General features: G+C 43.5%; 1 protein-coding gene across 8 annotated transcripts in view; it reads left to right on the forward strand.

The window, feature by feature from the left end:
• Positions 1-25,222, forward strand: part of RFX4 (regulatory factor X4) — a 179,468-nt gene that overhangs the window by 42,139 nt on the left and 112,107 nt on the right. For all 8 annotated transcript variants that reach the window (XM_078337185.1, XM_035258516.3, XM_035258517.3 and 5 more), the window contains one exon: positions 12,563-12,623. Coding sequence is in view for 7 of the 8 variants with exons in the window: in XM_035258516.3 (XP_035114407.1) it covers positions 12,563-12,623 (61 nt within the window). In the remaining variant the exon portion in view is untranslated. The remainder of the gene's footprint in view (positions 1-12,562; positions 12,624-25,222) is intronic.

Genomic DNA, 25,222 nt, shown 5'->3' on the forward strand with positions numbered 1-25,222 from the left:
TCCTGCAGTGATGGTAAAGAGGTGGGAGGCAGAACGCTACAAGACTGGTCTTGAGCTTGGAGAGTTTTCCAGGTTGACTTGAGCAGAGAGGTTGAAGAATAATGATAAACAGGTCTAGGAATGAGTTTGGGCCGCATGTGGTGGCAAGGCGCCTATAATTCCAGCTACTTGAGTGGCCGAGGCAGAAGGATTGCTTGAACCTGGGAGGTGGAGAGGTTGCAGTGAGCCGAGACCATGACATTGCGCTCCAGACTGGGCAACAGGAGTGAAACTCTGTCTCAAAAAATATATATATCACATTTCAAGGCTATGTAAGTGAAAGGTATATCTCTCTCTCACTCCACTCAGCGTGTCTTACTTGATTATCCAGTTTGGTGTCTTTTAACTTTATAAAAAGATTTCCAGAGAAGAGGAATGTTGTTAAACCTCATTTGAAATTCTTTACTGAAAAGGATGCAAGGAACTGCTCAGCCTTATCTATTGCGAAGAGGAGAGGACTATAGTGAGATGGAATGTCTCCAGGAGAAGAAGGAGGTTCAGGGTGGTCAGGAGCTGTTTTGTATTTCCATTGAGGTGTGAGCCAAATGCCCTGCCAATAGCAGAAAGGCGTTCAGGCAGCTCCTAGCACTAGGGCAAGACTGAGATCCAGGACAGGGTTCAACAGCAGAGACCTCCTGGGATGCCTGCAAAGAATTGGGTTGCCTCCATGGGGTGCCTACTGCAGTTTTAGTGCTGGCTTCGAGACTGCTAGCTGGCTGGCACGGCCCCAGTATTTAGGCTATGATTTAAGATGACCTCCTTGGCTCTTCTACATCCTCACAACTGTGCCCACAGTGTCATCAAGGGCTGCCCATTCTGCCCACAATGTCAGTCTATCTGTCCTCTCTTCTCCAGAGGACTCCTCTGGGGAAGAAGGATGTACTATTTCCTCTGGGCTTCAAGGACACTACCAGGCCAGGGCCCCTCCACCCTCCATTTAGTCTCTCCATGGGGCCAAAACATCTCACCAGCACTTAACATAGTAGGGCCTGGTACATAGGTGCTCAGTAAGCATATGGATATTAGGAAAACAAAATAGACCATAAAGCCTCACTAGATTATGGGTGTTTATAATTTGCTTTCAGTTTTTGGCTCTCCAGGACCACTTACCCATTTGAGTAGATTCTTCCTTCGGATCCCCCTCCCCATAGAGTCTTTTTAATTTGTTCATGCTTAGAAATTAGACTAGTTTTGAATCAATAATACAGCCATGTAGTCCAACAATCAAAATGCTTTAAAAGGTACTCATTGAGCAGTCTTGGTCTCACCTCCATCTTCCCTTCGCAACCCTCTACGGCTTCCTAGTAATAAATACTTTTGTTTTTTTTTTTTTATGTATTCTTCGAATATTTCCTTCTGCAAATAAAAAATTCAAATATATGTTCTTCTTTTTTTTTTTTTTTTTTTTTTGACAGAGTCTCGCTCTGTCACCCAGGCTGGAGTGCAGTGGCACTGTCTTGGCTCACTGCAGCCTCCACCTCCCAGGTTCAAGCAATTCTCCTGTCTTATCCTCCTGAATAGCTAGGGTTACAGGCATGCACCACCACACCCGGCTAATGTTTGTGTTTTTGGGGGGGCAAGGTCTTGCCATGTTGGTCAGGCAGGTCTCAAACTCCTTATCTCAAGTGATCCACCCACCAAAGTGGTGGGATTGCAGGCATGAGCTATCATGCCTGGCCATTTGTCACTTTTTTAACACAAAAAAGTAGCATACTGTATGCACTGTGCTGTGACTTGCTTTTTTCACTTAATAATAAAAACCGGAGTGTTCCATATCAGTAAGAACATAGAAAGCATCCTCGTTCTTTTTTGGTTTTCATCTTTAAAAAAATACTTGTGTAGTATCCCATTGTGAGGATGCATCCTAATTTAGTTACCCAGATGAACACCTGGGCTGTTTCCAAACTTTTGCTGTTACAGACAAGCTGCAACAAATAACCTTGTGTATGCATCGTTTCAATGTGTCCAGGTATAACTGTAGGATCAGTTCACAGACCTGGGGCTGCTGGATTAAGGGAACGTGGGATTTCAGTAGATTCTGCCAAACGACCTTCCATATAGGGAGACCCTGAGTTCTTTTATGTTTTTTTGTTTTGTTTTTGTTTTTGAGATAGGGTCTTGCTCTGTCACCCAGGCCGGAGCACAGTGGTGCAATCACAGCTCACTGCAGCTTCAACCTCCTGGGCTCAGGTGATGGCTCCCCCCTCAGCCTCCTGAGTAGCTGAGAGTAGAGGTGGGCACCACCATGCCTTGCTAATTTTTTTTTTGTAGAGGTGGGGTTTTACCACGTTGCCAAGGCTGGTCAAACTCTTGAGTTCAAGCACTTTGCCCACCTTGGCCTCCCAAAGTGCTGAAATTACAGGCATGAGCCACCATGCCCAGTCTTTCCAGCTAATTTAAAAAATTTTTTGTAGTGATGGGGTCTCACTATGATTCTCCTGCCTCAGGCTCCCAAAGTGCTGGGATTATAGGTGTGAGCCACTGTGTCTGTTCAGGAGGCACCATTCACTCTCCCCTGCAAGGTCTGAGGGTACCTGTTTCCCATAGGTTCACAGCAGAGTTGTGTGGCTGTGATTTGGATTTTTGCCAACCTGGTAAGTAAGAAATGCCATCTTGGTGTGATTTCTATGTTCATTGATTAAAAATGATCATCTTTTCACTTTTTAAGAGCATTTGTATTTTTTCCATTAATTGTGTGTCATGTGCATCGCCTATTTTTTCTCTTGGTTCTTGGTCTTTTTCCTGCTGGCTTTATGGGAACTGCTTTCTATGGTGAGCAGATGAGGCCATTGTCTGTGGAGTGATTGCAGTCTTCCTGAGTGAGTCATTATCTTTGTACTCATGTTGCAGTTTTTTTCCCCCTCACAGAGAAGTTTTGGACTTTTTATTTAGTGAAATTTATCGATCTTTTATTTTATGGCTTTTGGATTTTGTATCAAAGTTAGCCCCTTTCCCACTCCAAGATTTGAAGGAATTCACCCAGAAGAGGCGAGAGGAAGCAGGTGTGGGCCCCTCAGAGCAAATGCTGCCAACATCACAGTTTTGTTTGGGATTTAGTCCCGTTCCCACGGGGAGAAAGATTTGCTGCCAGAGGCTGATGCCCACTGCCAAAGGCCTGGGTGCCAGGCACCCTGCTCATCAGCTGGTGCCCTTTGCAGGGGCTGGAAAGGAGGTGAATGAGGGGAAATGAAACGTTTGGCAACCTCATGTTCCCAACAGGTGAGGTCTTGCCAGGTGCAGCCAGGTCAGTATAATGAAAGGAAATAGAATTAAAACTTTGAAGTGAAACTTGAAGCTCACATAAACTTGAACCTTTCCTGGGATTTGAAAAGAAGTAATTAATTCAGAAATGTGCTTCCTCAATATTAAATTCTGCCACACTGGCTCCAGGCAGGAAACATTCTAGAATAGATTCCCAAATGTGAATTCATTTGACGTGGAGGAAGAAAAGAAATGATGAAGCAGATAACTTCTCTAAAATCTTCAGTACAGTACTGCGAGGTTGAAGAGAGAATGAAGCTCATAAATGTTGGGGTCTGGGGAGGTTTTGACATCAACTGCCACTCACTGTGTGACCTCAGACAAATTGCTTCACTTCTCTGAGCCTTAGTTTCTTCCTCTGTAAATGTGGATAATGCTAATTAGGCCTAACATTGATTAAGTGCTAAGTACACGCAGGCACTGTATTTGATGCTTCACATGCGTGAAACTGTTCACTTTCTAGGGCAGCTGTGAAAATGAAATGCAATACCATGAAGAGCTTTGCGCAGTGCCTGACACATGATAAGTCCTCAATAAATATTCCCCAGTAGTACTGCTATTCTATATGCTTACTGAAATCAGATGGGAAGCCTCCACTTTTAATTGCGGTGTCATTTCATACATTCATTCATTCCGCAAATACTTCCTGAGCCCCTGCCACATGTGGGTGCTGGAGACACAACAGTGAGCAAGGTCTGCGCCCTGCAGTGCTTACAAACTACCAAGGCAGACACAGCAGCCAGTGCTGCAGACTGAATGTCCATGTCCCGCCAAATTAATATGTTGAAACATTAACCCCCAATGTGATGGCATTTGGAGATGAGGCTTTGGGGAAATGTTACGTCATGAAGGTTCAGCCCTCGTGAATGGGATTACTGTCTCCTTATAAAAGAGACCCCAGAGAGCTCCCTCGCCCCTTCTGCCGTGTGTGAACACAGTGCGAGAAGACAGCTGTCTTTGAAGCAGGAAGCAGAGCCTCCCCAGACACCAAACCACTGTTGCCCTCATCGTGGACCTCCAAGCCTCTAAAATTCTGAGAAATCAATTTCTGTGTTTAAAAACCACCCAATCTATGGTATTTTGTTACTGCAGCCTGAATGGATTAAAACAATCCGTGGGGAGCGGCCACACTCTGCAATGGGGACTTTGCTGGGGTGCAGTCAAGGTGCTGAGGGAGCACACAGCTAAATAACTCTGTCCCAGCTGCAGGGCTTGCCACACCCAGCCCCGCAGACAGGGTGGGGATCCAGGGGCAGGGTCCCTCTGGAGAGGGGATAACCATTATAGGAACAGGGAACACTTAGATAGCAAGTCTTTGAGCCAGAAGTGGTTTAATTAATACTAGTGCTTGGTACTGTTATTATCCCTATTTTATAGATAATGAAACTGAGGAACCAAAATGTTGTCAAGGTCACATGGCTAGTAAGTAGTGGAGCTGGGATTTGAGCCTGGGCATTTGGACCCAGAGTTTATATCAGGAGGTGGATGCAGACAGGAGCGCAAAGATGCTCACTACTGGGAACTGGGCTGAGACCCCCTTTACCGTGTTAGGAATCATAACTCCAAAGTGGGAGCAGAACAGAGTGGCAAGAAGACCAGGAGCCAGGGCAGCATCTTGGCAGGAGTTTTCTTTAAGCAGACTGCCCTTTTCCAGCTGTGGCAGGACAAGCCAGGGGGCACTGGAGGTGTGCCTGCAAATGGCCCCAGGAATCTTGCTGGCCTGAAATGATACTTTACAAGTTGAATCTTGTTTGGTTAAAGGCATTTTTCTCAGTGAAAATGAAAAGTATTTGGCAGAACCAGTTCCTAAAGTCTCTATCAACTGTGACTATTTCCACTTACCTAAAATGTGCTCTCCTCCTTTCTACTCTCTTCGCCCAGGTAAGGTTCCTGCTCCTCCTCAGATCCCCAAACCAGGCTCACACCCCACTTTTGGTGCTGCCACAGCATCCTGGACCAGCACTTCACAGCTCTTGCCCAGGACTTATTCTTTTTTTTTTTTTTTTGAGACAGAGTCTCATTCTGTCGCCAGGCTGGAGTGCAGCGGCGTGATCTCCACTCACTGTAACCTCTACTGCCTAGGTTCAAGCAATTCTCCTGCCTCAGCCTCCTGAGTAGCTGGGACTAAAGGCACGTGCCACCATGGCTGTCTAATTTTTGTAAGTTTATTACAGACATGGTTTCACCACGTTAGCCAGGATGGTCTCCATCTCCTGACCTCATGATCTGCCTGCCTCGGCCTCCCAAAGTGCTGGGATTACAGGTGTGAGCCACCATGCCCAGCCAATGACTTACTTTTAATTTTTTTTTTTTCTTTAGTTTAATTTTACTTTACTTTTGAGATGGGGCAACCCATGTTGCCCAGGCTGGTCTCGAACTCCTGGACTCAAGTGGTCCTCCCAGCTCAGCTTCCCGAGTAGCTGGGACTACAGATGCATGACACCAAACCTGGCTGGGACTTACATTTTATTGGCTGATAATTTATGACCTCAGGAGAGCAGCAACTATGTCTGTTTTTTCTTACTCTTTAGCAGCTGTCATGGGACTGGCATGAAGTCACTCAATAAATATCTGATGAATGAGTAAATAAATAGCCAGCACTTCAGGAGAACTAAGATAGAGAGCCATCAAATAGGAAGGTCAGGCCTGGGTGTGACACACCCCTCACTTTAGAAGAAAAGGGCTGGGCATTCAGACCCAGGGCACAAAGTCACCAGCGATCTAAGGAAAGGAGCCAGCAGAGGTGGACAGTATGTTTGGTGACTAAGGTGGAGGGTCCACACTGGCTTTGGAGTAGACCAGTTCTCTTCTAAATGCTATCAGTAGCCACTGTATTGCTGAGCATGTGGTGAGATCCTGTCTCCACTTAGCACCTGCATGGCCTCATGCAATTATTCAGCCTCACCAAAGCTCCCTTTCCTAATTTATAAAATAGGGATGTAAAACTTCTTCAATGCAATATTTGGAGGAATAAAATAGATAGCATATGAAAAGTGACCTGCAACATGACAAGACCCCATCTCAAAGTAAAAAAAAAAAAAAAAAAAAAAAAACTTAAAAAGTAACTCCTTGGCCAGGCACGGTGGCTTACACCTGTAATCCCGGTAGTTTGGGAGGCTGAGGTGGGTGGATCATGAGGTCAGGAGATGGAGACCATCCTGGCTAACATGGTGAAACCCCATCTCTACTAAACATACAAAAAATTAGCCGGGCATGGTGGCACGTGCCTGTAGTCCCAGCTACTCAGGAGGCTGAGGCAGGAGAATCGCTTGAACCTGGGAGGTAGAGATTATGGTGAGCTGAGATCACGCCACTGCACTCCAGCCTGGGTGGCAAGCAAGACTGCATGCAGTGCCTGGCTTAAGGACTTGACCAATGAATGCTATTATTAGTATGATAGTTTTAAAAAATGTATCTAGTCCTTAATGTATTTTATTTAATCCTCAAAACATCCTTGTGTCATAGGTTATGATTCACATTTTTTTAGATAAGGGCCTTCAGTCTTGGATGAGTCAAGTTGCTGCTCAAAGTCCACATAGTTGGGGGCAGTGCTGAAATTTAAACTCATTTCTGCCTGTCCTCAAAGCCAAGTTCTTTTCATTCACTGATACTCAGAAATGGGGCCATAACAAAGTTTAGTTGGGAAAACAATCTGATATAATAAAGGCAGTACTGCTTGAGCGGGAGACACTGTGAGGGAATCCCAGAACAGGGAACTTCCCTGGCTCCACCAATGTAACCCATGCATCTTCCCTGGGCCGCAGGTCCCAGTTCAATGCCTTTCCTCCTGCTGCTTCTGCTTCTTGGAGTACCCTCTCCCTTGGTGGCCTCCTCCCACAGTGTGATGTGTCTTCTTCAAGATGAACAGGGCAGGTTACAATCTAGGATGGACTGCATGACCCTCACATATTTTAAGTGTAGATATGTGTATGCTTGCATGTGAAAGAACCCTGAAAAAGGCCAGGTGGGGTGGTTCATGCCTGTAATCCCAGCACTTTGGGAGGCCAAGGTAGGTAGATCACGAGGTCAAGAGATCAAGACCATATCCTGGCCAACATGATGAAACCCTGTCACTACTAAAAATACAAAAGTTAGCCAGTCATGGTGGTGGGCGCCTGCAGTCCCAGCTACTTGGGAGGCTGAGGCAAAAGAATCTCATGAACCTGGGAGGCAGAGGTTGCAGTGAGCCGGTATTGCATCACTGCACTCCAGCATGGTGACAAAGCGAGACATCGTCTCCCCAGAAAAGAGAAAAGAAAAGAAAAAAAAGAACCCCCAAAACAGATGAGGCAAATAGGATAAAAAAGTCATTACCTCTGTTGAGAGGGGCTTGGATACTGAGATATTTTCTCCACACTTTCTTAATTTAAAAAAAAATGAACACTGATTACTTTTGTGAATATAAAACATTATTTTTTAAAAACCTCAATCATCCCTTCAAGCCTCAGCTCAAGTGCCGTCTCCTATATGGATCTGTGACGTTCCCTGTTGTGTGTTTGCCTGTGAGGTCCTTGGCAATGCAGTTGTCTTCGCCCCTGTAAATCTTCCCCAGCCGCAGATCCCAGCAGACAGAATTGCTCCAAATACCTCAGGCCGGCCAGCCACAACCAAGGGCAATCTTTCCCCACAGTGGCTGCAGAGGGTGCTTTTGAACTCTTACCCTCCGTTAAGCTCATTTCACTTAATCCTCCCAACAATCTTTTTAGGTAGGGATTATTATTATCCTCTGTTTAGAGACAATTGTCTTAAGACTTACACGGGATAATTAGATTGTTAAACATCTCGTTCCATGCTCACCTGGATCTACTCTGCCACATCCAACAAAGACTCGTGCTGCAGCCACCTTGCTTCTGGGAAAGTGACATAATCTGTCAGGTGCCCTTCTCTTTATCTGCTCTCACCTTCTCCACCCTACTCTTGACTTCCACGTCTGGCTGGCTCCAGGACACAGCTCACCTATCGCTTCTTCCAGGGAGCCTTCTCTGATAAGCCCTGCTTTTTCATGCAGTCTGGGCTGGCAGACTCCTCTGTGCCTGCCTGTATCACAGCACTTATTGCTTCTTGCAGAACTTGTCCTCTCTCTCCTCTGCCTTTCTCTTTCTCTAACCAAACTCAAAGGCAAGAGTTTAATTTCTTTCTCCCCAGTGCCTAGTTGGTACAAATAGGTATTCAATAAATATTTGTTGAACAAATTAATAGGATTTTTCTAATTGCCATAGAAGATGACCGTTTTACAAATGAGGAAAAATGAAGCTCGAGTAAGTTGAGTGGTTTGCTCAGTTCTGGCCAGTACGTGTTAGGATTATTATTACTCAGACCAAAATGCTGAAATTTAAAGAAATAAAATTTAAAACTCAGCCAGTTTTAGGGAGAACAAAAATATTAACCATGTGCCAGTCCCAGCTAGGTAGAGGTATATTTAGGTTGTTTATGTGGTTTTTCTTGCTTTAAAAAAATACAATTGACAATTTGTTGTTGTCATTGTTGTTTGATTTTGAGACAGGGTTTCACTCCTGTCACCCAGGCTGGAGTGTAGTGGTGTGATCTCTCTGCAACCTCTGCCTCCTGAGCTCAAGAGATTCTTGAGCTCAGACTAATTTTTGTATTTTTAATAGAGACAGGGTTTCACCGTGTTAGCCAGGCTGGTCTCAAACTCCTGGCCTGAAGTGATCTGCCCACCTCTGCCTCCCAAAGTGCTGGGATTACAGGCTTGAGCCACCGTGCCCAGCCCCATGTTTTTTATATAGCCTTCTCTTTATTTTCAGTTATTTGCTTAGTATGATAATTTGGGGTTGTAAGGCCAAGTAGCTGAACATTTTAGACGGTTCTCAATATTACTGCCAAATTGCATACTAAAAACATTGACACTACCTTCAGATATACAGAACTCTGAGAGTGACAATTTTACCATGAATACACCAGCATCAAAAATCGCATTATTTAAATTTGCTTTTCTCTCAGAGATATAAGTACTGCCTCATTATTGGTTTCCTTTTTGTGTCTTTGTGAACAACAGAGGTTAAGTACTGTTCTGTGTGTTTAGGGGTTCATTGGCTCACGTTCTTGTGAAACCCAAATGTTCATGCTCTTTACTGTGCTGTTAAGACTGGAGAAGGCACACTTAACTATGTAAGTACTAAGTGGAAAGTACTGTGCTAGGTCCTGCAGGAGGTAATGCAGATGACTGAGATACCACCCCTGCCTTCTTACTGAGTTTATGCTTAAGCAGAAGGGACGGATGTGTACAGAAATAATGATCCAGTCACCTGAGGTCAGGAGTTCAGTACCAGCCTGACCAACATGGTGAAACCCTGTCTCCACTAAAAGATACAAAAATTAGCTGCGTGTGGTTGTGGACACCTGTAATCCCAGTTACTCGAGAGGCTGAGCCAGGAGAATCAACTGAACTTGGGAGGTGGAGGTTGCAGTGAGCTGAAATCACACCATTGCACTCCAGCCTGGGCAACAAGAGCAAAACTCTGTCTCAAAAAAAAAAAGAAGAAGAAGAAGAAATTATCCAGGTGGCTGCACTGGGCAGCTGAGAGGCGAGTAATGTGTTATAGAAGCACAGAGTTAGGATCAATGATTGATTTCTGACTAAGAGAGTATCAAGGAAGGCTTCAAAAAGTTGGTGGCATTTAGTCCAGGCTGGAAAGGATGAGAAACATCTATTTAGAAGAACTCCAGGTTGACAAAGCATCATGAACAAGTGTTGAGTCTATGGTGTATTTTATATTCTGTTCCTGGGAACATTTAGCATTGGTGTGGTTTGGGTTCTAATCATCAGTTAGAATGGTTTTGGTGGCAGGGAAGAGAATCCCAATGAAAGGAGGTTTCATCAACCGAAGAAACTGCACTATCTCATGGAACAGGAGGCAGCCGTTGTTTTGGTGGGTTCATCAGAGGCACCACATGACAATCAGAGCCTCTGGCTTTCCCTTTTTTCTATGCCTTCCCAGGTTTTGATTTTGCGTTTTACCCCATCCCAAGTTTGCTGCTTTCGTCTAGTTATTGTGTCATCTCATAGCCACACTCAAAAGAAGAACAGGCCAGAATCTCTCACTCCTTCCATTTTATTAGGGAAAAATAATAAAATGGAAGAAGCCTGAGAGAACATCTCCTGAAATGTGATTGGCCCAAATCATGTTACATGCTCCGCCTAAGCCAATCAGTGGCTAGGTGACGTAAAATTAATTGCCATGATTGTTGTAAATGAATCCACATTTACCATTCTAGGATTTGAAAGGGGGTCACTCTCCTTGAACACACAATCCCCTCTAAACTGGGGTTCTATAAATAAGGAAGAAGGTGAGTACATTTAGGTTTTGATTAAGCAACAACCATATTGCCACAGTGCTTATAAGCAGACATTTAAGTCAGAATTACACCAATATTGATAAATTTTCATTGAGAAGATATTTTCTGCGTTCACCTTTGATGAGCTAATTTAATTTTAGAAAAAATTTTCTACATATTATATGACATTTTCATTTTTGTTTTACTTAAGCTATTTTCCTAAATACTAATTCTTTTCCATATAAATTGTATGCCACAAATTGATTTCGTTCATCTTTTTAATGTCTATATTAAATTTTATTGATTTTTATGTTTGTAGACTTTGACCATATTACTTTTCTTCTTGAGACTCTTATTTGTCCTAATTATTTTGGGCCAAATTTTGTGGGTCAAGAAATTTTATGTTGACTGTTCCTATCAATAATCTTCATCAGGAATTGGATAAGAGACTGATTATATGTATTTCTCAGTAAATCCATGATGAAATTGTGACTAATTTTTTTTAGATATGTGAAAAATTAATATGGTGTTCATATTGTGGTACTGCAGGGGTCAGCAAATTAGGGTCACATGAGCCAAAGCTGGCCTGATGCTTGTAGGGCTGCAAGTTAAAAATGGTCTTTACAGATCAACTTTTGCAATCTATTTAATAACAGGCAACACTAACTTTAATCCCAATTAGGAGAATGTTACCCACACCCCCAAAATTAATTTCATTCTTATTAGTAGACATATATTATAAAAATTATATTCAGTTATTACTATTACATTGGATGTTTCTTTTTGTTTTTGAGACAAGAGTCTTGCTCTGCTGCCCAGACTGGAGTGCAGTGGTGTGATCTCGGCTCACTGCAACCTCCAGCTCCTAGGTTCAAGCAATTTTCCTGTTCCAGCCTCCTGAGTACTCGGATTACAGGTGCACATCACCACTCCTGGCTAATTTTTGTATTTTTAGTAAAGATAGGATTTCACCATGTTGGCCAGGCTGGTCTTGAACTCCTGAACTCAAGTGATCCACTTGCCTTGGCCTCCCAAAGTACTGGGATTACAGGTGTGAGCCAGGTCCTTTACAGAAAATGTGTGCTAAACCCTGCTCTATTGGATTGCTAACCTGATTCTTCTGAACACTTATACTTTCCCCTATCCTACATTAAAGATCTGCTTCATTGGGGTTACAAAGAACAAATGGTGAATAGTTTCAGTCTGTTCAGGCTTTCATAACAAAATGCCATCAACTTGGTGGGTTATGAACAACAGAGATTTATTTCTCTGTTATTCTCAAAGATTTATTAATTAACAGAGATTTATTCTCCCAGTTCTAGAGGCTGGGAAGTCTGAGAGCAAGGCAATAGCAGATTTGGGCATGGTGAGGGCCTACTTCCTGGTTCGTAGATGGCTGTTCTTGCTATCTTCTCTCTGTCTTCTCAGAGGGGATGAAGGGGTAGAGGGGAGCTCTCTGGGATCTCTTTCATAAAGACACTAATTCCATTCACAAGACTCATAACTGATCACTTCCTAAAGGCCCCACTTTCAAATATCTTCTTCTGGGGATTGTGTTTCAAAAAATAAATTTGGGCGGGGGACACAAATATTCAGTCCATAGCAGTGAGTAAGGCTCCTATGTTTTTAGGGTTGATATTGTAATCTGTCCTGCTTCAGTTAGGAAAATAGTAAGTGGATGAGTGTGATCACATCGTTCAGTGATAAAGGGAAATGTCTTCGAACTCTAACACATTGTGTCAAATAAAAATACAATTGACATAAGAGTTTTAAAATAAAAGTCAGTTTCCCTTCTTTTTGTATTAAAGTATGATGAGTCTAACAGGTTGGAAAAGACAACATATTGTTTCAAAGCATCAACATTTGAGAGAAACATAGTCTTTTGAAACTTGGGAGAGTCAAGAGGACTTTTACTTTTTCCTAGTGTTTCCTACTGAAGTTAGCTTCTTTTTCTTTCCTTTAACAGATGAGGAAAAAGAAAATAATAGAGCATCCAAGCCCCACTCCACTCCTGCTACTCTGCAATGGTAAGTTTCCATTTTTAGCAAGTTCTCTCTTTAGAGGATGCTCATATTTTCCTAACCATAGGATGGGATATCACTTGGATATTTTAACATTATCATGATAACCTGACATCCAATAACCAACACAAAATCTATTTAATTTGCAGGTATATGTAAAGTGCTCAACTAGTCCTCAATCTAGCCTGGAGATTGGAATTTTCATATTTTGTTTTAGGGTAGATGTTTTTTCTGTTATCCAAACACTGGAAAGGACTGGACTCCCCATGGGTGTTATGCATTGAGTTTAATAAAATCCATTATTACAATTTGTAATAGAAACGGAAGTCTGTTCACTCTTACCAATGAACCCTTAATAAATTCATAATTAATTGCGACTATATATAATTACTTTAACATTAATAACACCAATGAAAGCAATCTGCTAGAATGGCTTTCTCTTTAATATATGGAATTCCCAGGCTTGATGAAATATTTAATGATGTTTAAGTGATTGCACTTGTGTTTGCTATTTACAGATAAATTCTTCTCTAAAAACTTTATTTGGAAATTATGTTATAGCTTTGAACACTAGCGTTCTCTATGCCTGAGATTCACCCCATGGAGAATCTTGGCCACTGAAGGTGATTATTCCCCTCGCAGTGCAGCCCAGCAAGTATGAAGGAATTAAGGAATGAAGGGGAAGGAAAGAGAAATGGGGAAAAGAAAGGAACTAAAATCCACTATGTGCACCCCTCCCTGCTAGCCTCTTTATATATATACCTCATTTCATTCTCACAGTTCTGTGGAGTTGCTATTGTTGTGCCCGTTTTACTGATGAGGAAAATAAAGCTGAAGCAGTTAAATCATTTGCCTGAACAGGCACACAGGCATTCAGTGGCAGAGGCAGGAACCTGGCTGGGTATTTCAAAGCTCATATTTGGGAAGAAAGGAAAAGAAACACCAGGAAGGATAGAGAAGAGGGGACAGATCAGCAAAGGAAGCAGATGGGATTTAGTGAGCAAATCATATTAGATTCTCGAGTCTAATCCACCCAGAGGTGAGAGGAAAACAACACTGGGAGAAAGCATCCAGGAACGTAACTCAATCTTCTCCAACAAGAGCCTCAGCAGTTAGCTTGTTTTGCTTCAAGGAAGGCAAAGGTGGTTTTCAAGAGCTCTATTTCCAGCCTTTGGCTTCTTTCCATCATTTGTTCTTACAGGCTTTTCTCATTGCATTTGCTACTTTTTGCTTTATTAAAAATTCTACTTTGCTTCTCAGATCAAATCTCCCCTTCACCCTTCCCTAAGTATTATGGCCACGCAAGTTCCCATAGTGCCAAGACAGCAAATGAGACATCGACATAAAGGACTTCGGGAATGGAAGTTTCTAGAAATACACGGAATTAACATTCTGTGTGTGTGTGTGTGTGTGTGTGTATGTGTGTGTGTGTGTGTGTGTGTGTGTGTGTCATCTCCCTTTGTTGCCCAGGCTGTAGTGCAGTGGTACAATTTTGGTTCACTGCAACCTCCACCTTCTGAGTTTAATCAATTCGTCTGCCTCAGCCTCCTGACAGCTGGGATTACAGGTGCCCACCACCATGCCCTGCTCATTTTTGTACTTTTCATAGAGATGGGGTTTCACTATGTTGGCTAGGCTGGTCTTGAACTCCCAACCTCAGGTGATCCTCCTGCCCTGTCCTCTCAAAGTGGTGGGATTACAGGCGTGAGCCACTGTACCTGGCCAACAGACATTCTGGCTTTAATAACCTGAACATGTATGTATGTGCTTCAGAGCACAAAATTTGAAAAACACTAGAAGAAGATCACCTTGTTCATGTCTAGTTTTCTGTGATCCCAGGACATCTGCCTGACAACAGTGAGGCTGTAAATGATGCAGTCTCTGAAATCAAACTGCCACAGCTTAACTCCCCGCTCTGCCACTTACAAGCTGTGAAATCTTGGGCAAGGTCCTTAACCTCTCTGTGCCTCAGTCTACTTATCTATAAAATGGGGATGGCAATAGTACCTAGCTCATAGGGTAGTTATGAAGATAAAATGAGTTGTTCTATAGAAGGTGCTTGAACAGCACCTGGGATAGGGTAGGGGCTCCGTCATTCCCTCAGCACACTCCTTCCAAGTCCCACAAGGACAACCTTCCTGGCATAGGCACAGGCAGCTCTCCTTCTATGGTACCTAATTCTGTACAAAATATCCTTTCTTCTAAATAAAGGGTCACATAGATCATTCCAGAAGAAACTGCACCCTCCAAGTCACAAGTTTGGGTGTGAATTTTTTTAATGATACATCTATTTTCAAAACCAAACCAAATTCAAGAACTTGTACATTTTAGTCTTTTTCTTCTCAAAAGTTATCAAGTTGTTCAAAGAACATCAACGTTTCCTCTAATTTTCTTTATATGTTTAAGATAGAATTTCAGTCATTAACTCATTCAAGAAATGTTTACTGAGCCACTGCCATTTGCTAGGTCCTTGTTCTAGGCCCTGGAAATGCAATGGTGGATAAGGTGGACCAAGAAGAGGAACTGATGAAAAAGGGAAAATGGGAAATAAACATTTTTTAAATGAATGACACTCAGGGAGGAGTGGCTTAGGCCTGTCATCCCAGCACTTTGAGAGGCTGAGGTGGAGGATTGCCTGAAGCAGGAGCTCAAGACTAGCCTGGGCAACATAGTGAGACCCTGTCTCTGCTAAAAAACAAAAAACCTATCTGGGCATGGTGACATAAACCTGTGATCCTACTTATCCTGGAGGTTGAGTCAGGAATATCACTTGAGCCTGGGAGTTCAAGACCATAACAGACTATGATCATGCCACTGTAGTCCAGTCTGGGTGACAGAGCAAGACCCCCTGTCTCCATTTAAAAAAACAACTAATGATAGATAAACCGGGAATGTATTAGAGAGTGATGAGTGCTGTGCAGAGACTTTGACTTGGCTAATAGATGGTATCAGGGAGGCTATTTCAGGCTGAGCAGTAAGGGCAAGTTTCTCTGAGAAGGTGATACTTCAGTGGACAGATACATGATACCATGACAGTGTGAAAACCAGGGACAGGGGAATGTCCCAGGTGGAAAGAACAGCTTCTACAAAGGCCCCACAGTTGTAGGTGGGCTCTCCAGATAGAGCAGAGTTGTGCATAAAGGTGGTTTATTAGGGTGTGTGCCCAACCTCCACACCCATGGGGGTATGAAGAATAGACAGAGGGGTGATGGGCAGTGAAGAGGTTATCACAGAGGCTTCTGCAGGGAGTTCTGAGGTGGGGTTGGCCAGTTAAAGATGACCCAAATCAAAGCAACAGATCCAAGACTTTATCCCCCACCCCATTGTCCATCATTGGATGGAGGCTGCCCCCAGGGCGGGTGTAACTTGGAGAGGCAGTTCCCTTCATGTCTGGCTGAAGACCACTCCTTGGAAGGACTCAGCCTCCCAGCAGGGGGAACAATGTCTCAGTGCCCCAGGGCAGTCTGGGCACACACAGCGTCCACCACTCCTTTCTGGGATGGCAGCAGGCTGAGCTTGCAGAAGGACCAACAAGAAGGTGGCCCGTGTGCTTGGAATGTAGCACACAAGGAGGAAAGTGACACAAGTTGAGGGGGAGAGGTGGGCAGGGGAGAGGACACATAAGCAGTAGGGACGAGAAAGGAGGATATTAAACTTAGATAGGAACAGTCATGCCTAAAACAGTGATGGAGAACATGTGATCGCTTACATAAAGCTGCACATGTATCGTTTTTTTTAAAAAAATATGGTTTCAGTAGAAAAACTTAATCTCTCAAAAGAGAATGGATGCACCCTCCATTTTAGAAGGAAAAGTGACATAAATTACAATGTGTCCCCTTTTTGCTCTGGCTGCCACGGGGTTGAGAGTTAAAGCTGGTGCTTACATACTTTTTCAATTTCTTTTTTTTCTTTGTCTAATTTTCTTCTTCTTTTGTTAGCTTAAAAAAAAAACTTAGGAGAGGCCTGGCTTGGTGGCTCATGCCTAATCCCAGCAACTTGGGAGGCCACGGCAGGTAGATCACGAGGTCAAGAGATTGAGACTATCCTGGCCAATGTGGTGAAACCCCATCTCTACTAAAAATACAAATTAGCTAGGCATGGTGTCACATGCTTGTAGTCTCAGCTACTCGAGAGGCTGAGGCAGGAGAATCGCTTGAACCTGGGAGGCAGAGGTTGCAGTGAGCCGAGATTGTGCGACTGCACTCCAGCCTGGTAACAAAGTGAGACTCCGTCACAGAAAGAAACAAACAAAACCCCAGGATATAAGCAAATTTGACAAATATATTTTTGCTTTACTTTTATTTACAGAAGAAATATATTTCCTTGTTAAAAGTCAAAAACATTATAGGTAAGGCTCTAGTCCATTTCTCATTGTAGTTCTTCGCCTTCTCCTCAAAAGCAACCTTGTTACCAGTGAGACATGTGTGTGCATGTGTGTAGTTGTGTGTATACATATGTGTGGGTATGTATTATAGACCCTTCCCTTTGCATTTACATGCATATGTATCTGTAGAGGTTTCTGAACGATGGCTTTTTATTTAGCATTGTCTCCTTTATAAAAAGCATGCAGATGTATCACACTAAGAAACTGACCCACAACCTGTTGTGCTGTATTAATCCACTGCTTGCTTGCTTCCTCAGTAGAAGGTCCTGAAGCTACATCCATGGTTCATAAAGAACAACCTGATTTTAACTGCAGTGCAGTATTCAATAGCGTAAGACAATGGCAGAATTAATGCTGCCACTTCCTTTTTTTTTTTTTTTTTTTGAGACAAAGTCTTGCTCTGTCACCCAGGCTAGAGTGCAGTGGCATGATCTTGGCTCACTGCAACCTTTGCCTCCCAGGTTCAAGCAATTCTCCTACCTCAGCCTCCTGCGTAGCTGGGATTATAGGTGCACACCACCACTTCCAGCTAATTTTTGTGTTTTGGTAGAGATGAGGTTTCACCATGTTGACCAGACTAGTCTTGAACTCCTGACCTCAAGTGATCCACTGGCCTCAGCCTCCCAAAGTGCTGGGATTACAGGTGTGAGCCACTGTGCCCAGCATCATTTCCCTTTTGAGGAACATTTAGGTTGTGTTCAAATTGCCTCTTTGCCATTACAAATAGGGCCTCACAGAACATCTTCCTCTATGGCCCCTTGAACACCATGGGAGTGTGTCTTCGTGTCTGTATCAAGAAGCAGAATTGCTCCATTAACACTTAAGTGTTGATGGATTGCAAAATTGACCATTTACCATTTTATATCTTCATCCACAGTGCAAAATACTTACAAAACAGGAACCTAAAGCTAGGACAAGCATCTTATTCTCTGAGGCATTTATGTCCTTCATGCTGTGCCCTCTCTCCAGCAGCAGCAGGCAGCCCCCTGAGGACAGAGAGGAGGGAGGCCCAGGAAAGGACACTGGCCTCACCACCAAGGCACCTGCCACCTGCCTGACAGTGCTGAGCTCTCCTGGGACATTTGGCTTGTTATTGGAACTAGGTTAGGAGCTATCTGCTTCTCCTTCTTCCCCTTCCTTGCCACAAGCCCCCTCCCCATCACCCTAGAACAAATAACACCGCTCTAAGAACAAATAACACAGCAGCCAAGCAGCCTAAAATAATTGGGGCCACGTGATCTGGAGGCAACTCCCAGCAGAAAACAGGCAAATATTGTCAAATGCCTCCTGCCAAACACTTTCCAGCATCCTCAGTCACGAGGATTAGTAAATCCCAACTCACTGGGGATGGTGAGCGCTGCTGGAATCCCGGCTGCACAATAACCTCTATTCATGCAGAGAATTTCGAAATGGAAAGCAGCCTGTTCTGCAGTCCCGGCCTACTTGCTGCCAACACATGCCCCCTCCGTGCCCCGCCCTCGCCTGCCACCCTTGCCGCCCTTACCCAGAGCTCCTTGTGCGCCTTCTGGGTAGGGACGTTTTCCCTTCCAGCAATTTACTGAAGAAATGAGGCTCTTCCAAAAAGGAGGAGGACTGAAGATCAAATTGTCACTTTCAGGGGGAGTTGTGGGGGGATTTTCCTTTCTTTTGAAAAAAATTAAATGGAGTACTTGGGTGGTTAACAAGCTATCAATATTCTAAATTAATATGAAACAAAAGAAATTAATTTCTCTTTAGAATGTTCTGGAAGGTCATAGGTAAGAAATTCGGTTTGACACTGTTCCAAAGAAGAAATACATTGAAGTGTTAGACCAGATCACAGCTGCTAGACCAGACTCATTGGATGTCTGTCACTGATAACTGACGTTTTGTACCCGCTTGTGACTTGATTCTTCCTCAACAGTGATAGAACATTGCTTTCACGACATGAGTTATAACACGGTTCTGAGAAGGGAGGCTGAACATTTTTAGCTCTGAATGCAACCAGTGTTGCTAGATAATGCCACTAGATGTGACTGTGTCCTTCCTGATGACCTCAGCTACAGATGGAGGAAGGTCAGTTAAGCCAGACAACTCAGTGCCAAGGGCAGAAATGTCTCAGGGAATGAGATGCTGGGTTGTGGAACCACAACTTTTTAAAAAAATGTATTTTGTGCTGTGGGTAAATGTGTCAAATGGTAAAGCCATTTGATGGGCAATTTTGTCATCCCATTAGCATTTGAAGTACATGCACCCAGCAGCTCTGCTTCTTGATGCTGGCAGGGAGAAACACTCCCACGCAGGTGTGTAAGGGAGCACATAAGAAGATGTTCTGCAGGGCCCTAATTGTAACGGCAAAGTGCAGCAGAGATGAGTAGAGACTGGCATAGGTGGAAAGGGGCCACTGAGGAGGTAGCTTCTGGTAGGGGATGGTGCCAGAATCACCTCAGCTACTGTCCAGGACCACCGGAGCTCTGGGCTGCAAACCTGTAGCCTAGGCCTCAAGAGAAGCGTTGGCAACAACATGGAAATTTCAACACTGTACTTTATACGCTGCCTAGTTTTAGCCAAAGAAAAAAGAGGGGATTTGAATAACCAAAAACTGGGCTGAGAGATTCTAGAAGCTGCCCAAGCTCAGGCCTTACTGGAACACTAATTCAGTAGGTTGTAGGTCAAACCCAGGGTAGGAATTTGATGGCTACTTTAGACCACCTAGATCCAGTTTAGACATTACAATGGCAGAAATAAGTCTCTGATTCAGTCCCTTGCCCCGCATCAGCCAGACCCACAGGTTCACCAATCACCCGTGGGATGTCAGGCTTGTGAGGTAATGTCACTGCTGAGCATACCTAATCCTCATGAAAATCCCATAGAGAAGGCAGGACAGTTACCTGTATTTAAAGAGGAGGAAACCAAGGTAGGTGACTCAGCACAATGGAGTGTCATTGTCTCTTTCTACACAAAGAAGGAAACATACCTAACTCCCCAAGGAAATCCTCAACAAGGGGGAAGCTGGGCCAGCTGAGGTCCCCTGAGAAATGTCAGGGTCCAAGCAAATGCTTGTTTTGTATTGGCTCATCTACTCAGCAGCAAAGCCTGGCTTAACTGTTGTTTAATGAAATAGATTGGTTTTTTGTTTGTTTGTTTAATTTTGCTTTGGATTTTTCTAGACTTAGCCTCAGGCCTAACCAGAGCCAAAGCCCACTGTTTTCTATTCATTTGCTGTCTGGTGGTGGTATCTCCCTAGCTCCCGTCGTCCTTCTGGTAAATTGCTGGTTTCTTGAAGGCTGGGGCAAGACTAGTGTCTTCTTGTTATGGCTGTATTCTATGGTGCCTGGCACATAGTAGGTGCTCAATAAATATATGCTGACTGACTGACCAAATGAATGTCAGTCTCCAGCACACAGTGAGAACTTTAGAAGCACCATATCCGAGTTCATCCTTTTGTTGTTGTTGTTTTTGTTTTGTTTTTTTGAGACAGTTTCACTTTGTCACCAGGCTGGAGTGCAGTGGCACAATCTCAGCTCACTGCAACCTCCGCCTCCTGGGTTCAAGCGATTCTCTTGCCTCAGCCTCCTGAGTAGCTGGGACTACAGGCACATGCCACCCTGCCCAGCTAATTTTTGTATTTATAGGAAAGATAGGATTTCACCATGTTAACCAGGATGGTCTGGATCTCTTGACTTCATAATCCACCCACCTTGGCCTCTGAAAGTGCTGGGATTACAGGCACAAACCACCGTGCCTGGCCCATACTTTTAAAGCTTAGCTTTGTCCAGCCCAGTCACTGCAGACAAGCCACTTTACTTCCTTGACCCTCCATTTCTTCCTCTGTGTGACAGGGGATAGTGTTACTCATCTTGTGGGGTAGTGATAGCAAATCTGAACATCCCTGGTGCAGAGTAGGCACTTGAAAATATAAATCAAATGTGTTAATATTAACCATGCTTTTCCTTTAACCACTCAGATATTACGATTAATAAAATACCAGAGTCCTTTGACCTGTGCAAAAGCCTGCCTTCCTTCTTGTTGGCCTTTTCTCCTCTCCCCGCCTTCCTCCTGCAGTGTTCACTGACTGTGTTCAGGACACAGTGCTAGGAACTATGTTAACATCCATAGGAATTTGCTTTGGTCCCTGCCCTCAAAGGATTTTCAGTTTTAAGATATAAAACATTACCTGAATATTCTACAATATTATAAAATAATGCTGATCATTACTCTTAATTGAGAGTTCCCTACAGTAAAGGGCCTCAGGCTACGTGTGGATTCTTGTCCTCACAGCGCGCTTGGTAGATGGGTCCAGTTTCTCTCATTTTACGGATGAATGAAGTGAGAGAGTTCAAGTAACATGCCCCAGGCTATATAGCTTGTAAGTGGTGGAGACAGGTTTCAAACTCAGTCATCTCAAACTCTAAAACCAGTGTCACCTGATGAAAGCTATTTGAGCCATCAGCTATAAGGAACTATGGCCGTCCCTGGGAAGTAGTGAGAGCTTTACGAGCAGAGGATGTGGCTTTTCTACAAACTTAACGGTACCTGGCATTTAGACCATTGCGGCACTCAGCACTCTACATGTTATTGAAGGAATAAATGAATTTGGCAAAGGAGAAAGGGATTAAAAAGTGGTTAGTAGATGGGGTGGGTTGTGCATTGAACGTAGTTCCACGGAAAGGAAATGTGAGTTGAGCCTTGATGCGTGGAGCATGGTGGAAGAGGTCATCCCTTGCGGTAGGATGGTGATGGATCATGTGTGGGGGTGGAAGGTGACATGGTGTCTCAGGAGCAGGACATGGTCCAGTTTGCTGGAAAGAGGTATACCTGTGGGGAAGCAGGCTGGAGAAGGAGCCAGGGGCCTTGGATGCCATGGTCAGGAATGTGGACTTTCGTGGAGAGGGAATGGGGAGTCATTAATGGGTATAGACTACTGTCTTGTCCCGATGGCTTGACGAGAGTTTTTTCTTTTTTTTCTCACATAGTTTACAGTCTCAGATCTCTGTGACAACTTCGGTGATAAGTTATAATAGTTCATATTCTTTAAAAATCCTGTTGTAAGGTCTGGGATTTCTGTAAAAAACAAAAATCCTGTTGTCTTTTGTTTTGGTAAAAGAGAATAAAAAAGTTTTTGTTCTTGACATGTGTGCAAGAACTTGAGAAGTGGGCACTTGGAACTGATGCAGAGCAACCTTTCATAAGAATACATCGATCATGCTGCTTCCGTGCTTGTAAAACACTTAATCGGTTTAAAAGATCTCTGTGTATACATGTAAGAAATCACAGGTTTAAAATGAGGACAGTGGGAAATTATGTCAGGTGCTGAAGCATTTGCTTTTCATTGTGAAGTGCTGATACAAAGCTTCCTCCATGTGCCCTAGGAGGCCACATGCTGAAACCTTGTGAGGAGGTCTTAAAAATATATAACTCAGATAATGACTCATGTTAGCTAGCAGACTGAGCTCATTATCTCTCCATAATAGGATAGGCTCAATTCAAATATAATCAAGTTGTTAAACAGAAGATAAGAAAATGGAAGAAGTGGGGAATTTTTTTGTGATCATTAAAAAAAACCCAGGTATAATGGAGCATTGTTCACCATGTCAGACTAATGATGTCCTCTTAAAGAGAGGAGGAAATGAGAAAATTTCATCAGATATGAAGAGAAATAATTAACTGCCTTTCTTTCTGCCATGCCTTGGTCAGGGAAGTGGACATTCCAATTAGCAACTTTAGTACACAGGCAGAACCTCTGGATTTTGTGAGGTTTGGGCAAAGGTGTCATGATGCTATTCCCGTAGAAACTCATCAAGCATCAAAGGAGCCCTTCTGTGCCAATTACATCCATTTGTTCATAGAGCTTATTAAAATGCTTCGTAGTTATAAGCCACCTAGTTACTTTGAGGCTCAGAAGCTCCGGAAAGAGGAACAAAAACGTGGGCTGAAATGTAGTTATTTAGGAGGCTCTGGCCTTTGACAGGTAACCGTTTAATTAGCTCAGCCTGTGTGAACCATGACTTACACCCATCGGATTTGAATAGTTTGTTGCTGCTATGGGTTCATTTGATGGGATGTATCTTAACCAAGATCTTGTATTTTAATCTTGACCTCTTGGCCAGATTTAGTGAGCACACAGCCACAAGATCAGCAAATAGAAACTGAGGCACCGGGAGCTTAAATAAAGTAACTAATCGGTGAAGGTGCCAGGACTTTACTTGGAAATCCATGCTGTTTAATGCTGCATTTGAAAGCATGATTTTCACCTTTACCTCTCCTCTCCTTCTGCATTTCTGATCGTGGGGAATGGAACCCCATTCATTCATTCTGCCCAGTTAGGAACCTGAGAGTTTGCTTGGTTACTCCTGCCCCCTCCCATCTGGCATCATGAGGCCCACACCCTAAGTGTTATCTCTGCCCCCACAACCACTGCTTCAGTTCATGCCCCAGCATTTCCTGCCGGAACTATTATAGTAGTTCCTAATTGGTCTCCTGTGTTCATTCATTCATTCAACAAGTCCTAATTAATCAGCCACTATGTGCCAGGCTTTGATCGTCCTCCTTGGCCACCTCCCCAAGAGGTGCAGAGCAAACTTTCCAAAGATTGCATTGGTCATGCCACTCCCATGCTTAAAAAAATCTAATTGGTATTAAAGGATCTCTATTAATTTAAATAATAATATGCAAGATGAATTCTGAATGGTTTGAAATGCACCTTTGTTTAGGATGTTCAGAGATTTTCTTCGCCAAAATGAATTCTAGGAAGTCATTAATGAAAATAAGCAAAAAGGAGTATTTTATCTTCCCCACAGCTTGTCATACACAAAACTGCAGCTGCCCAAATTGTTCATAGGTATGCATGAGACTGGAAAATGTTCCACTACAAGTGTTGAAATCAAATCTCTTTTAAAAATTGCTTAATGAAACTCTCAAAAGTCTAAAATAGCCAGGCTTGGTGGCTCACGCCTGTAATCCCAGCACTTTGGGAGGCCAAGGCGGGTGGATCACCTGAGGTCAGGAGTTTGAGACCAGCCTGGCCAACATGGAGAAACGCTGTCTTAACTAAAAATACATAGATTAGCCGGGTGTGGTGGTGGGCGCCTATAATCCCAGCTACTCAGGAGGCTGAGGCAGGAGAATTGCATGAACCCGGGAGGCAGAGGTTGCAGTGAGCCCAGATGGCACTACTACAATCCAGCCTGGGTGACAGAGCAAGACTCTCAAAAGAAAAAAAAAGTCTAAGATGATACCTGTGAGACAGGTGTTTCATTCTTGTTTTTGTTGTTTGACATTCTTTTATTATACTCGAGCCATTCCTGGCAAATAGAACATATTTAAATTAATGTCAGTTATTGTTGTTATTGATGATATTATTATGATATTATTATAATTATTCTATAGCATCCTAGAAGCACTCAGGTCTTCCTGTCTCCTCTGAGTCTTTGTTTCTTTCAGTCCTCCTGAGTACAATTCTAATGCCTTCTTCTGAAAATAATATTTTTACAGTAACTCTTCAACTCCAAGGGGGTGCTAAATTCTTAAGCCAAGTCATATCCATTTGTGTGGCATTTAAAGACTCCCTCCACCCGCCATGGTTCTTCCCTTTAGAGACCCCTTCACTCTCTCTCCACTGGGATCAGCATCTCCCATCGTTCAAAGCACATGGCACATCCATCTCCCATCCTTGCTGTTCTACTTGCCTGAAATGTCCCTTCCTCCCCAACTACCATGACAGATACCAGAGAGGTTTGGAGTGAGGAAAACCCTCCTACTTACCAGCCGCATGACTGGGCAAATGAGTTACACTCCCTGACTCTCAAATTCCTATCCTGAAACATACATGTAAATACCTACCTCATACCGTACGGTTATTGTGAGAGCAAATGAGACCATGGATACCCAGTGCTCAGCACCTAGGAAGAGCTCAAGAGATGCTAGCTGCTGTTGTTTTTTGTTGTTACACAATTCCAAACCCAGTTCTTCCATGAGACTTTATCTACTCTCATCTGCACATCAGTCTCTCTGCTTTCCCACCTTCAACTGTACCTATCGTCAGGAGTTTATGGTAATTAAATATTATTTTTTGTGTTGTGCCTACTTCTCCCCAGATAGACTGCAAAGCTAACTAGGACATAGATCATGTCTTATGCCAACACAAGTGCCTACAGGAGCCAGACAAGGAATAGAAAACAGACAGGGCACAAAAAAAAATAGGGAGGAGTGAGGACTCTGGCCAACTCCAGGGCACATGTAG

Source organism: Callithrix jacchus, chromosome 9, assembly GCF_049354715.1.
Source record: "Callithrix jacchus isolate 240 chromosome 9, calJac240_pri, whole genome shotgun sequence".
NCBI lineage: Eukaryota > Metazoa > Chordata > Mammalia > Primates > Cebidae > Callithrix > Callithrix jacchus.